This window comes from Corylus avellana, chromosome ca4, assembly GCF_901000735.1.
Source record: "Corylus avellana chromosome ca4, CavTom2PMs-1.0".
NCBI lineage: Eukaryota > Viridiplantae > Streptophyta > Magnoliopsida > Fagales > Betulaceae > Corylus > Corylus avellana.
The window spans coordinates 34,496,984-34,510,918 of NC_081544.1; the positions used below are offsets into that span (position 1 = coordinate 34,496,984).

A 13,935-nucleotide genomic window follows, 5' to 3' on the forward strand; every position below is an offset into this window, starting at 1 on the left:
GCAGTTGTGCATTTGTGGCGGACTTTCTGAGACTTGGATCTCCGAATTTTCAAGAGGCTATTCAATCCTTCTGACGTGGTAATTCATAATCGGTGAAATAAGTAAGAGAAATTAATAAGCCAGATGCTTTGCTTAATTATTTCACTATTTATGGACTACCATATCTGATTGTAAATGACTTGGCTCTAATAATTAAGTGAAACACTTCATGGCAAGGGCCAATTTAGAGTTTGATCTGGAAACTCATTTCAATCAAAATAAAAGAGAAGGCCAAGACCCAGATAGAATGCTGCAAGTTATATTGCCGAGAAAGTTGCCCTAAAAGCTTAACCCTTTTAATCTCCGTTGCAGATTAAAAAAGTAAAAAACAAACACCTCGTTTAAGTTATTGTTTCTTAAAAAACGATGCCGTACGGGGGGGAGTAAGAATTTGGTCTAGCAATAAGTTGTCGTACTTTGCCAGCTTTATGCTTGATACTGGAACTAGGCCTGCTAACTTGACCACGTATTTCCTTAGCAAAAGCAAGAATCCTTCGCTTGGAGAGAAAGAAGGTCTAAGACCTCCATGATCCTCACAACACCCCTTTGCCATTTGAGCAAAATCTGAAGAGTAAAGATGATGAAGGATTGAACCAGCACATGTCAAACCTGCTTTTTCAAAATAATTTACCAATTGTCTTATCTTTATAATCAGGCATCAAAATTGCAGATAATGAAGGAAACAGCACATGTCAAACCTGCTTTTTCAAAATAATTTACCAATTGTCTTATCCTTATAATCAGGCATCAAAATTGCAGATTATGGGCCATACAAAAAGCTCAGGACTGATCACCTTACCCCTGCATAACAGAATGAATGAAATCTTCAGCAATTTCAATATTTTCTATAACCAGCCTATCTCAAACATAAAATCATGTATCTGAATATCAATTATAAAAGAAGACCACCGATATCTGGTGATCTGATCTTTAGAAAAGATGGCCTTCCTTCTTATTTCATCCCAAACAGCAACACCCTCAGTGCTTGGCAAAGCCGAAGGCCAGATGAACAGAACTATAAGTGTACCAGAAAAAAAATAAAAATAAAAATAACAGGAAAAAAAAAAAAAAAAAACCCTTGATTGGCTTATTCCAACTAACTTATATTATTTACTTCTAATTCCTGTAAGTGTACAGCAGGCTTTGTTTTCTGTACATGCTTTACTATAACAATGACTTACATCCTCACCATACATCACACAAGCAGATAATAGTCACTTGCACTGCCCGGGATGCCAACTCACCTTTTGAATTCGGCAACAAATCCTTTCTGACATTCCGTACAAGGGCTAAACCTACTAATGTTGCGTCTCCACAAACCATTCTCAACTGTGACTGCTGTCCTCTGTCTTATGAAATGATAAGCAGCTGAGATGTTTTAGAAACTGCTCTGGCTCTTCACCTTCTCTTATTATCTGCAAATGCCATATGTCTTGTTAACAAATGACTATGATCATCACAACAAACCGACAGGCAAGCAACAATAAACATGTATTCTTACATGCTTTCTAAGCTACAAGAAATGGATAGATAGAGAGGGGTTACTCATCTTCTTTTCATTCCAGTGCAAATATACCATAGGTTTAGCTTACTTTTCTATAACAAATCATGACTTGCATATTTAGCCTATGTTTCTTTTAAAAGAAAAACAAATCAACTAGCTACATTATCTTATCTATTTATTTATGGACAGGATAGTTAATTGCTGTTACTGCTCCATCAGTAGGATATTTTAAGCAGTGGAACTGACTTGTCGTAATTCACTACTATCCTTGCAAACATGTTCTGGGATCATCAATCCGAATAAATTTTTTTTAGTAATTCCAAATCTTCTTATCTTTGTTCCCTTCCCATTCCAAGTCCCAAAATAGTCACATTCCAAGTAATACAGCAATCTCAGCAGGGAACAGCAAAGGCAATGGACATGAAACACAGGGTCATTATCAAAGATATTCATCAAGTAGCAACGAAAAATTGTAGGATGGAAAATATGTTAGACTCAAATGCCATCTTCATATTTTCTCAAAGTCTTTATGTGGCTGTTTAACCAAACCGACTACTGCCATCCTTCATCCAAAGCCCGAATAAAACATAATTTTACTGGCTTTGATGTGATTTAAAATTTGAGCTTATGAATCATCTGCAATTAGATTGCACTTCTAGTTTATGTTTATTTATTCTAGATGATATACATAGGTTTAAATTCATTAAAAAAGGGATATACATAGGTTTAATATCTTTAATCAGAGAAAGTTAATTAACATAATTTCCTTGTGACATCAGCAAACACCATCTACATAGATGCATGGGTTTGTGACATCATTACTTGCAACCCTTCCTCTAAAATCTAAATCTCCGAGCTTTGATTCATATAACAGAGTTTTTGAGCAATTGGATTACGCTGGAAATCTAAGAAGTCTTCTTGTCACTTCCACATCACTAAGTTGTATTTCTGATAGACTTCTGATAGTAGTCACCTCAGATATCATAATAACATTCTTTTTTTACTTCTTTCTATTGATATGACACACAGTGAAAGTCACTGTTCCTCTAGGTTATGACGTCAAAGAGCAAAATCCAATGATGATAAACATATGCAGTGTGCAGTGTTCATGCTGGCTTTCCCCCTTTTTTCCCCTTTTTGATAGGTCCATTCTGTTTCTTATATATTCTCTCTCTCCTCCCATCAGTAACCACAGCAAACACCCAACCCCTCCCAAAAGAAAGAAAAAGAAAAACCACCCGAACACACACATAGGTATTCTGATCAAGGGATAAAAGCAAAAAGTTAAGTTTTTTCACCAAGCTGTATCTTCACACTATAAGAATTTTAGTTCCTAATTAAAAGAAAAAATATAAGTAATCTATTTCATGATGTCAGGGAATATTTAAGCCATGCCATGAAACAAGCACATAACAAAACCTATCATTTAACTTTACGGTAAAATATTACCTGTACAGGGGCATCGATTGGTAAATCCATTCGATTAAGCAAGTTGCGGCCAACTGCTTCCCAGTGAGGATGGCTATTAGCACATTTGCCATCAGTGCCGATCACTTGACTATGCCATTTCTCATCCGAGAATTCACTCCCCAACCAGACAAATAAGATTCCACTTTTATTGGTGCCCAAATTCATATCTGGAGCCAACAAAATGTATACCGATCTAGAATCAAGAATACAAAAGGGATGCATCTCCACTTTATTCATAGAAGGCCACTGGAACAAAACTGGGGTCTTCAATCCTGCGACCCAGTCAACCAAATCACCTGACAGAGGATGAAATTCATTATCATCCTCTTTCTTATCTTCAATCTTACTACGTGATTCAAATCCAGTATCAAATATAAGCTCTTCTCTATTGTCTTCATGCTCGAATTGGTTGCAATCAACATCCTTCATCACATCATCCTCTAAGTCAGGTAGCGAGAAAGACCATGATCTTACCAGATTCTTCGGGACTTGAGACGACTCATCAACTGAGGGTAAGAACATTCGAGGTGGGGGATTACTCCCTCTGCGCTCCGCAATAGAGGGGGAAGTTCCCTTGCATGGAAAAGAAGCATTTGCCACTTTCAATGAACGATTACCAGAAAACTGCTCTGCAGGCAGAGCAGTCTCTTTGTGAAGTAAACAGGAATTGTCTGCCAAAGAAGTATTCTTATGAGCAAATAGTTCTGTAGATTCCCAGCCAGAAGGCGAAGGCTGCTGTGAAGACAAGTATGACAAGTCAGACCAATTAGAAGATGATGGTGAAAAGGTAAATGAACTGGAGTACTCAGATGTTGAAGGTGAGAGTGTTGGGGACTTGGAGCTGAACTTTGGGCTGCTGCATGGAAAACAAGAAAAAGAATCTGGCGAACCACCGGTAGGTGTGGGTGAAAAGAAAGGATCAGTAAGAGTCACAGAACAAGAAAATGAATCTGGCGAACCACAAGGTGTTGGTAACATGGAGGGATAAGTAAGAGTAACAGAGTGTTCCACTTCTTTAGAAGTCTCCCTCATCCTATCTGGGCTGCTATTTGGGAAACAATCAAAGGAATCCGGTGAACCGCATGGATGGGTGGATGGTGACTGTGGCGATGAAAGTTCAATCAGACAAACGGGGTCCTCTGCTTCTTTCTGTGTATCTATAATCATATTTGATTCATCATTGGATAGAGTACTGTCATTGTTCAGTTTGGAGAAGGTGACCAATTCTTTCATAATACCATTAGCAAGCTTCCGTCGTAGTCTCCCCCACCCATTTTCTCTGGCAGGAAGACAAGTTTCCGATCCAGTATTTGATACCGAAAAAGGTGGAACAACCCCACCGGCAAGTGCCTTGTGAAAAATTTCAAAATCCAAATCATAATCATCAACCTTCCTTTCACTAACCTCAACTCGATTTTCTGCAGCATCTGGATCCTTTTGGTAAGACAAGTTATCTTCCTTTTTGACCTCCATTTTCTCACAACCATCCGCTGAGAGTGGCCCACTGGCAAGGGCATCCCAAAATTCTGATGGCTCTTCACCTTCCTTGATACTCACAATCGGTCCCAGAGCCCTTTCATATCGAATTACCTGAAGGGCAGCAGCCTTTGCATTCTTTGACAAAGCGGAGTTGCAGTTTTTCCCAGTCCACACATATATAGCAGAAGGAACATGCACAACAAATGCTCCACGAGAGTCAAGTGCTTGTGCACTCGGATGGCTTAACATTTTTGGTACAAGATGAAGAGGATCGTATGATGAGTGAGGGGCCATCCGATACATCCTAATCACAGAACTTGGGCTTGCAGGCACAGCATGTACTCGCTTCTGGCACTGCAGAAGTTGGCAAGCAAAACCCATATTTGGGTTAGTCACTCCTCGTGCTGCCTTCACATATTGAAAGGCCTCATCGAAGTCCTGCCCCTCCCTCCACATGAGGTATGCAATAACCAGAGATGTCGATCGTGACACTCCCTGGCAACAATGCACAAGAACCCGCCCACCTTGCTCTCGAACATCTTCAAAGTAATCAAACACGTCATAGAGGATACTAGTAATATCCTCCGATGGGCTGTCTTGCAACCAAAGTGTCTTGTACACAAGATCACTCTTGAAATACTCGGGAGAAACAAACCCAACACAGTTCAGCACATGGGTGATTCCATTCTGCCTCAAAATTTCACGGTTCTTTGCCACAGCATCGCTTCCTAAGTATATATGATCAGCAATTCTTGAGCATTCCTTATCGAAAAATGCGAGCTTATCCCTCTTAAACTGGAATTCTCTCACAGGTTGTTCTGAATTAGAATTCTCAAGGGGTTTAACTTCCCCCCCTCTTGGTGTTTGGGGTGGATTAGGCCATATGCCAAGATCATCAGAACCCGCCTTGGGCCACTCCTCGACATTCCGCCGGGTGATAGAAAGAGGCTGAAGTGGTGGCAAGCACGACCGCACTTTATTATTTGGTTGTGGTCTCGGGTTTGGGTTAAGGTTTTGGTAAGGCTTAGACGGAGACCGGCCGGCCCATGAAACCGACCTGAAATAAGTTTTCCGGGTACCAGCACCACCGGCAACAGGGTCTTTATCTTCTCCTAACATACTCAAAAAGGAAATACAACCCAACTCTACAAAATTTGATTGGTACACATTAAAGGATTATTCCTGGAAAGCTCATAGAAACAAGCAAAATTGTGTTTTCAAATAAGTAGCTGATTTTGAAATTTTTAGTCTTCCATGGCACTTTTCTCACCTAAAACCCTTTGACCATCTATCTCTCTCTAAAAACTTCATCTTTCTATCTAGATGGACAAGGAAGAGGAAAATTCAAACACGAATATGACCCAGTAAGAACCCTAGCTGAGCTGTAGTAGGGCTTACTGATTCAACTACATGGACAACAAGAAAATGAGGTAAATTGTAATAAAAATATACATATATAAAAGGGTTTAATTAAATACAGTCGCAATTGTTGAAGAGAGACTTACTCGAAGAATCTCTCTCTTTCAAGTGGAAAGAGTCGCTTGGTGTGTGTAGCCGACTTTTGAAACCCTAGAGAGAGAGAGAGAGAGAGAGAGTTGCAGGAAACAAGTTGAAGTGATTCGCCAATAGGGTGGGTTCTTGGCAGGCTGGTGTTAGAAATGAGTGTTTTGGACTGAGAGAGAGAGAGAGAATGGGTCAAACTGCCACGTCATCATGGGATGATCATATTAAGACATGCATGTCAAGCTTGTGATGTCATTTAACGTTAGAGGTGGGTCGGCTGCTATACTTACCGCTAGGTGTGGATGTCGTCTCAAGGTGCGTCACGTGTTCTTCTGCACGTGGATGCTGTATTTGCTGTCAGGATTCGGTTTTTATGCGTAGTGAAAAGTGAAAACTACCGCATAGATGCGGTAGTTCAAAACGGCACCGTTTTGAACTACACCGTTTTGGGTACTATGCGGCTTGGCATAAAAATGGCACTGCAGCAATTAATAAAAAAATGAGCTCTTTTGCAAGCCTGAAATCACGCCGTTACCGGCAAACGGCGTTGTCTTGTGTTTATCTTTTTTTTTTTCAACTCTCGCTCTGAAACTGCTCCCATGTCTTGTGTTTATTGGTTTTTTTTTTTTTTTTTTTTAATCTTCTTCATATTCAAGATTTTGCATTGCTCAGACTCTCTATTTCCAGCTACCGAGAAAAATCTTGACAAGTATGATTTTGTTTTGTGCATTATTTTTATTATTTTAGATTTTTATTGTTTATGAAAGCAAAAAAATAAAAATTATAAAAAAGTTATAAACTCTAGTGAGGGTTCTCGTATGGGTCTATTTGGTTCTCTTGTGGGTGCTCCTAGTGAGCTTAGGGTTTTTTTATAGGTACTTCTAGGCGCTTTCTTTATATACCTCTTGTGTAAATTGGTTGAAGCACCTTTGCGTTTTTTATATATACAATTTTACTTTAAAATAAAAAAAAAAATTTGTTTACAGTTTGTTGAAAATTATTACAAAAAAAAAATTAAAAAAAAAATATTGAAAAAATAATTTCTTTTTATTGGATAAAATTTTTCTCCCATTAACAAATTCTCCAAATTAATGGGTGAAAATTATTGTAATTCACTCTAATAAAGTAACATATGTCCTTAAAACACGTAATTTTTATGTTTATTTTAAAAATGAAATTAAAATGCATTATTCATTCATTTCTAGTTATTGCAAGATCAATAATTGATCTATTGGTAGTGGCCTAGTGCAAATTTTAGATAGAAATTAGCTACAAACCAATTTAACAAATTGCCAAGTGTCCTTCAAGTATGTGAAAAACACATATTTTTTTATTAATGCTATTAAAGAACATGTGAGAAGCACATGTTATTACAAAAAAAAATGTGCTCCTCACATTAAGCAATATTTGACAATTTATTAGACTAGTTTGTAATTAATTTTTATTCGCAAATTTCATAATATTTGTATTTATTTATTTTTTATTTTGTTTGTATTTTTATTTTACATACAGGATTATACTCCTCTCTCTCCCTCTCTCTCTCTCAATTACGTATCTCTTTAAGAGCCATCTCTAAAATTAACCATAAAAAATAAAAATAAAAATAAAAAAGGTCAATACCTTTTAACTTTAACCACATCATTTATTTTACATGAAAAAATGTGCCATTTTTTTTTTTAAAAAAAAAAAAAAAACACAGGGTCACTAGAATTAATTAAAAACTAAGGAGGTTAAAATCACTTTAAGTGTAACTCAGTACTCATTGTTTTATGAATGAAACCATCTATAATATATATAATAAAGAAGCAAATGTGTGCCTCATGCCATTTCTGGAAGGCATCCACCATCCAAGCCTGGTAGTCAAAATCAAGCCGCCAATGGAACAGAACCACCTATCCACTCTCTCTCTCTCTCTCTCTCTGATGATCTTAGTGGAGTTGGAGCAGCCACGTGGGGGCACATTGTTACCGGTCGAGGAACGACCGAACAAGTGAACAACCAACGAACAATGCAACAAAACGAAAGAGGCTTATATGATTGGTCAATAACGTTGTTACGTTGTACGTGTTCAAACTTCCAACCTAATGGGCTAGTACTGTTCTTCAGTATCTGAATTTTGACCCAGCCAACTCAACTAGCTATGAGCCAATCCAATTCAGTAGCAGCCGTATAATCTGCCGCTTTTGAATTTTCCACACAACTGGTATTACACTCTGCTTGGATGAAAGGGAAATGTTGTTGAATTTTCCTTCGATCTTTTCTCTCAAGAGGAAAACAAGTGGGAGAAATGTGCCAACCTTGTGCTAACTTGAGTGCTCTTTCCTCAAGTTGCAATTTGTTTGAACCGTATAGTTTTCAAACTCTTTCACAACTTGCTTGAAATTTTAACGGCGCCGGATTAAATGTAATTTGGTAAAAGATTTGGTGAAGAATTTTTCCAGGAGAGTGGGTTGAATTTTCTTTTACCCCATGGCCAGAGGACTTGATCATATGTTCCAACATATGTTTTTCTTTTCTTCTCTTTTATATAATAAACAAGTACCCATTTCGGTTCGGTTATAGCCAAGGGAGGTTACACCCAAATTTGAAAAAAGAAGAAAGGAACAAAAGAAAAATCAAAGAATGAATGGTCAAGAAAGGTGGCGAGGAAGAAGGAAGCACATGGCATTCTTCTCTTGTTGATGGCCCTCCACTTCCAAGTCCTTTAGAATAGTCTCACTCTCTGTGAAGGCGTCATTGTATCGTATGAGACAAAATGGATGTGCATACTTGAGAGGACCAACACACTGTACTACGTACTACCAAAAATAAAGCGAGAGAAAAGTCAACCACGGTGGCGTGCTTCACACTGCTGGGACCAAAGAGAGGGCCAGAAAATTTAGAGTGGCCCCTGCAGCCCTGCTTGTGAGGCCCTGGGACCTGGGTACCAAAGCCGATCCTATCCGATGAAATGGAGAGTATTTATTTGATGCATTTAAGAGAATAAATTTATTTAAAAAATTTGTTCATAAAAAAATAAGGACAATATTATCTTCCTAAATGCACTAAATGAATACTCTCTACTTAATTTGAAATAGAGATGATCATTTTTCCTCTTCTTTATAAGTCACTGTCTAAAAATAAGAGCAAAAATATTAACAGAAATCTTTTCGTTTGAGACTCAAAAGCACTTATATTGAAATTTGATCAAGTTTAGATGATTTTTACATGAATCTCACATGAAAAGTAAGAACTTATATCAAACTTTATTTAGATGGATTTGATATTTAAAGTACTATAACTAACTAAATTACGGGTGGTTTTATGAATCCTTTACAATAAGTTGGGGCATGTATTATTGTTTTCATTGTATTTGTAGGCTGTAGCATGTATAAAATCATAATCCCTATCACTTCATGAATTAATATATCATTAATCAGTATTTTTATTCATATTTTAGGCCTTCATTTATCTCTTTATTCCATCAACTTCAATGGATTTTTTTTTTCCTTTTTTCAAAGTAGGAAAAGTTTCTTCACATAGACAATCATTTTGGAATGAGAAATACTATTTATCATTTTCAAGGGTTCATCTCTTAACATATTTGTCTACGTGGCTCCTTCACATCCACTTACCAATCTGAGGATGTCATTTATGAATTCTTAGTGAAGGGCAAATGTAATCTTAGTATTTCTTGTTATATGGGCAAGGTCAGCTCTGTCCCAAATCTATGAAGAAAAGGGGAAATGGAGTTGGGTGGGAGTGATGGTGGGGAGGTGTTAGGTATCAACAGTTATTCAAATTGATTTTAATCCAATTATTCAGGCTTTGCTTACTTTAATTACTCAACTAATTTTTTTTTTAGTAATAAGTGAATTAGGTTTTAATCAATCAACACCATGACTGTTCTTTTATTTGGGACAACATTGTTAAAAACTACAATAATTATTAGATATGAATTTTATAGTAGCCCAAGACGAAACCTAAAACTCCTTGAAGGAGAGGAGCATGGCTCTGGATCCTCTGATTTCGTCTCAAATTATGTACAAATTTCAAAATGGAGACAGCTTCCGGCCCTCCATGTTCCCTCACCATCACAAATTTATCTTCCACCCATTTCATATTCAAACTAAGACCTTGCAAAAATATCTTTGAAAAGTTATTAGCCTGTGGATAAGGAGGAGGATTACCCAATTACATGTACCCTTTTGGATTGAGACGGTGACGAATCATATTTATCTATATACAAGCTATACTTGTCGTCGATGTCACAATAGCATTTTTGTTCTCATTCATCTCCATTGTATTCAAAAAGTGTTGCACCAATTTCTCTCAATTTCGTATATCAATCTTTTAATTGTATGCAATTTCACCGATCCGTTAACTTTTTCATTAAATTTTTCCAAAATACCTCTATTTGTTTTAGAAAAAAAAAAAAATTAAGCGTTGGTCCGAATTTAATGATATTTGCAAAAATAACTATTTACCTCCATCTTTGCAAAAAAAAAAGGGGGGGGGGGTATTTTGGGAATTTTGTTGAGATTTAACGGAAAATTCTAACAGGGATATTTTAAAAAATTAAAAGTTCAATACACTAAATTGAAAAGTTTTGAACTTTAGGGAAAACATTGCAAAAGATGTGACAATTAAGGGGGTTAAGCAAAGTTTCCCCTTTTTGTTTTTTGAAAAGTTGATTTCCAAATAATGTATTATCATCACATCATGAAATTTATTATTTTAGAAAATGTATCATCAACTCATGAGATGATGACACGTTTGAGAACCAACTTTTAAATTATTAGTCTTTGGTAGGCTTCAAATGTCTGGGAGCAGAGCTCAGATGCATTAACTTTCGGCCCAGTCGCTGGGCTATTGAGCCTAACGGATCCAAACTCTAAAGCCCATCACCAAAAATAGCAAATAGAATTGGTTCTTTGGCCCACAAATCCACCGCCCCTCGACCCTCCTCTCGCTCTCATCTCCCATCGCGCCGAAGCCGAGTACCATCACGTCCTCTCCTTCTCTCTCAGATTCTGTACATGCCAATGCATTAAGTGGCCCATCAGGTCACACTCTCCCAACCCTCTGCTATGCATTCGCTCTGATATGTATCACAGTCTTGGCGCACACCGCCTCATTTACCGAGCTCGAATCGCATACTTTGTCAAAGCTGGTCTCATCGACCAAGCCATCCAAGTGTTCGAAGAAATGTCTCAATCAAATTGCCGCATATTCAGCATCGACTACAACCGTTTCGTCGGCGTATTGGTCCGTGAGTCTCGCTTCGACTTGGCCGAGCACTACTACCACAAAATGATCCCCCAGGGATTCTCTCTAATCCCATTCACATACTCAAGGTTCATTTCTGGGTTGTGCAAAGTCAAGAACTTTAGTCTCATTGAGCAGCTCCTAGAAGACATTGTTAGGCTTGGTTATGTCCCTGACATTTGGGCCTTTAATATATATTTGAATCTTTTGTGTCACGAAAATGGTATAGAATTGGCTTTGCAAGTGTTTTATAGAATGGTTGAGAAAGGTAGAGAGGCTGATGTTGTAACATACACTATACTAATTGATGGATTGTGTAAAGCAAGGCGGTTTGATGCCGCAGTTGAAATGTGGCGTGACATGATAGATAAGGGGATTAGTCCGGATAATAAGGCGTGCACATCACTTGTTATTGGGTTGTGTGATGGTGGGAAGGTTGATTTGGCGTATGAGCTTACGATTGGTACAATGAAGGGTCGAGTTGAGTTTAGTAATTTGATTTACAATGCATTGATTAGTGGGTTTTGTAGAGCGGGTAGGATTGATAAGGCACAAGCAATCAAGTTGTTTATGAGGAGAAATGGGTGCGAGCCAGATTTAGTTACATACAATGTGTTATTGAACTATTGTTGTGATGAGCTTATGTTGGAGGAGGCAGAGAAGTTGATGAAAAAGATGGAGAGGAGTGGGATGGAACCGGATGTGTACAGTTACAACCAATTTTTAAAGGGCCTTTGTAAAGCAAACCAGCCGGATAATGCTTATTGGTTGATGGTGAACAAGATGGAGGCAAAGGGTTTGTGTGATGTTGTATCATATAATACGATCATCAGAGCTTTTTGCAAGGTGTGCCGGACAAGAAGGGCTTACAAGCTATATGAGGAAATGGGACGGAAAGGGATTGCACCAGATATGGTGACATTCACGATTCTTATTAAAGCTTTTCTTAGTGAAGGTAGTTCCGATATAGCAAAGAAACTTCTTGATCAGATGACGGGCATGGGTCTGTTGCCTGATCGTATATTTTATACTACAATAGTTGATCACCTATGTAAGACTGGGAAGATTGGGATGGCTCATAGTGTTTTTTGCGACATGGTGGAGAAGGGAATTGCCCCTGACGTAGTTTCATACAATGCCCTCATTAATGGGCTTTGCAAAGCTTCTAGAGTAAGTGAAGCCATGCATTTATACGAGGAAATGCAGATGAGAGGATCCTATCCTGATGAAGTAACTTTCAAGTTGATAATTGGAGGGCTTATACGAGAAAAGAAGCTTTCATTGGCTTGTAGCATATGGGATCAAATGATGGAGAAAGGCTTTACTCTTGACGGAGTAGTTTCAGAGACACTAATAAATGCCATCCATTCAAGAGATGCCACTTGAACATGAAAAATGGTTTGTATTCTATATTCATACCTTCCTCTATCTATTTTGTATCTATTTACATGATGCTAAGTTTGAAAGATACTTTAGAAGCATCTCTTCAACAATTTTCAAAAGACTTGCTTTAGGGAAAGTATCTTTAGGCACTGGTAGCAAACATATTGCAAGCCAATGTTTGGCAGTTTTTTTATTGCTATGTTCACATGCAGCCATGAACTTGTTCATTTGCCATGCTAAGTATGTAATAGCTAGAGAGGTTATTATCACTACTGGTGGCAGTGACAGGCTAACAATATGCCATTGAAATTAGTAAACCACCCAATGCCAGTTTTTAGTGCTTGTTTTGGTTGTGTTATGTATATGGTGTGCTTGATTGAGCTTGTTAATGGTTTGATCAATGTGTGCTCTATGCATATGATGATAACTGTTGGTTGAGTGGTTGTTTAGCCCTCAAAGTAAGCAGACCAGATTCAGATAACGATGATGTGAAATGGTTATGCTGATGTACTCGTCCTGTTCTTGTCTTCATGTTTAAGCAACTGACATGCACAGGATATCCTGAGTTCTTTTGGTTCTTATCATCTCATATCTGGTGGTAATGACCTCTTTTGATCCAGAACACGGTTAATTTTCTGTAGTTATAAGTAAATGTGTACAGTGGCGGATTTACACAGGGGCGCCCTGGGGGCAGGCGCCCCTGGTAAATTTTTTTTTTTCTAAAATTTATTAAGCATTTTCATTCAAAATTTTATGGGTGCCCCTGGTAAAAAAAATTACCAGGAGCACCCTTAGCCTTCTACTGGTCGTTAAATGGCCATTATGTAAAAAAATGAGGCTATTTTTTATTAAAGAGAGAGAGAATAAAGTTATATTTTATTAGTGGAGAGAGAATAGATAATAGTTTATTATTAAAAAAAGATAGTGGGTGAATTTTTTAGTGTTTCTAGTCATAGTTTATAGATAAATGTGATTTTTTTTGGCTAAATTTAGATTCTAGTCTCTTTTATGTAGGCTTAAACTTTAATATAATTTATGTTTTGAGATTTGAGACTTTTCTAAAAGAAATAGCCGTATGCTAATAGCCCACTAAAAGTACTCATTTTTCTTAGACACTAGTAGTCATTTAATTGTGCTTAGTTTATTTTGTAAGTAGTTTAAATTATTATGTGTTTGTGATGTTGTTAGATGAAGATTTTTAATGGTTACTTTGATTTTTTTTTTTTTTTTTTTTTTTGGGTAATTTGATGAGTTTGATTTGATTTGTGATACATATATTATGATATAATTTATTTTTTGATTGTATTTAC

At 37.3% G+C, this 13,935-nt stretch overlaps 2 protein-coding genes across 5 annotated transcripts; one reads left to right on the plus strand and one right to left on the minus strand.

Moving 5' to 3' along the window:
- Window positions 1–254: 254 nt before the first annotated feature.
- Window positions 255–6,136, minus strand: LOC132177327 (protein-tyrosine-phosphatase MKP1-like). 4 transcript variants are annotated; one of them, XR_009439746.1, is made up of 4 exons: window positions 2,993–6,136; window positions 1,284–1,454; window positions 760–840; window positions 255–648 (listed from the first exon to the last, which is right to left on the minus strand). XR_009439746.1 is itself a non-coding variant. In XM_059589596.1 (3 exons), the coding sequence occupies exons 2-3, from the start codon at window positions 5,609–5,611 to the stop codon at window positions 1,365–1,367; spliced, it is 2,709 nt and encodes a 902-aa protein (XP_059445579.1). In that variant the 5' UTR covers window positions 5,612–5,898; window positions 5,998–6,136; the 3' UTR covers window positions 755–1,364. The 4 variants fall into 4 exon arrangements, 2 of the variants coding, with proteins under 2 accessions (XP_059445579.1, XP_059445578.1); XR_009439745.1 differs by having other exon boundaries at window positions 255–840; XM_059589596.1 differs by lacking the exon at window positions 255–648 and having other exon boundaries at window positions 755–1,454; window positions 2,993–5,898; window positions 5,998–6,136.
- Window positions 6,137–10,938: 4,802 nt separating this feature from the next.
- On the plus strand, window positions 10,939–12,633 carry LOC132179410 (pentatricopeptide repeat-containing protein At1g13040, mitochondrial-like). The gene has a single exon (XM_059592138.1). The coding sequence runs from the start codon at window positions 11,081–11,083 to the stop codon at window positions 12,626–12,628; it is 1,548 nt and encodes a 515-aa protein (XP_059448121.1). The 5' UTR covers window positions 10,939–11,080; the 3' UTR covers window positions 12,629–12,633.
- The last annotated feature ends 1,302 nt before the right edge of the window (window positions 12,634–13,935 follow it).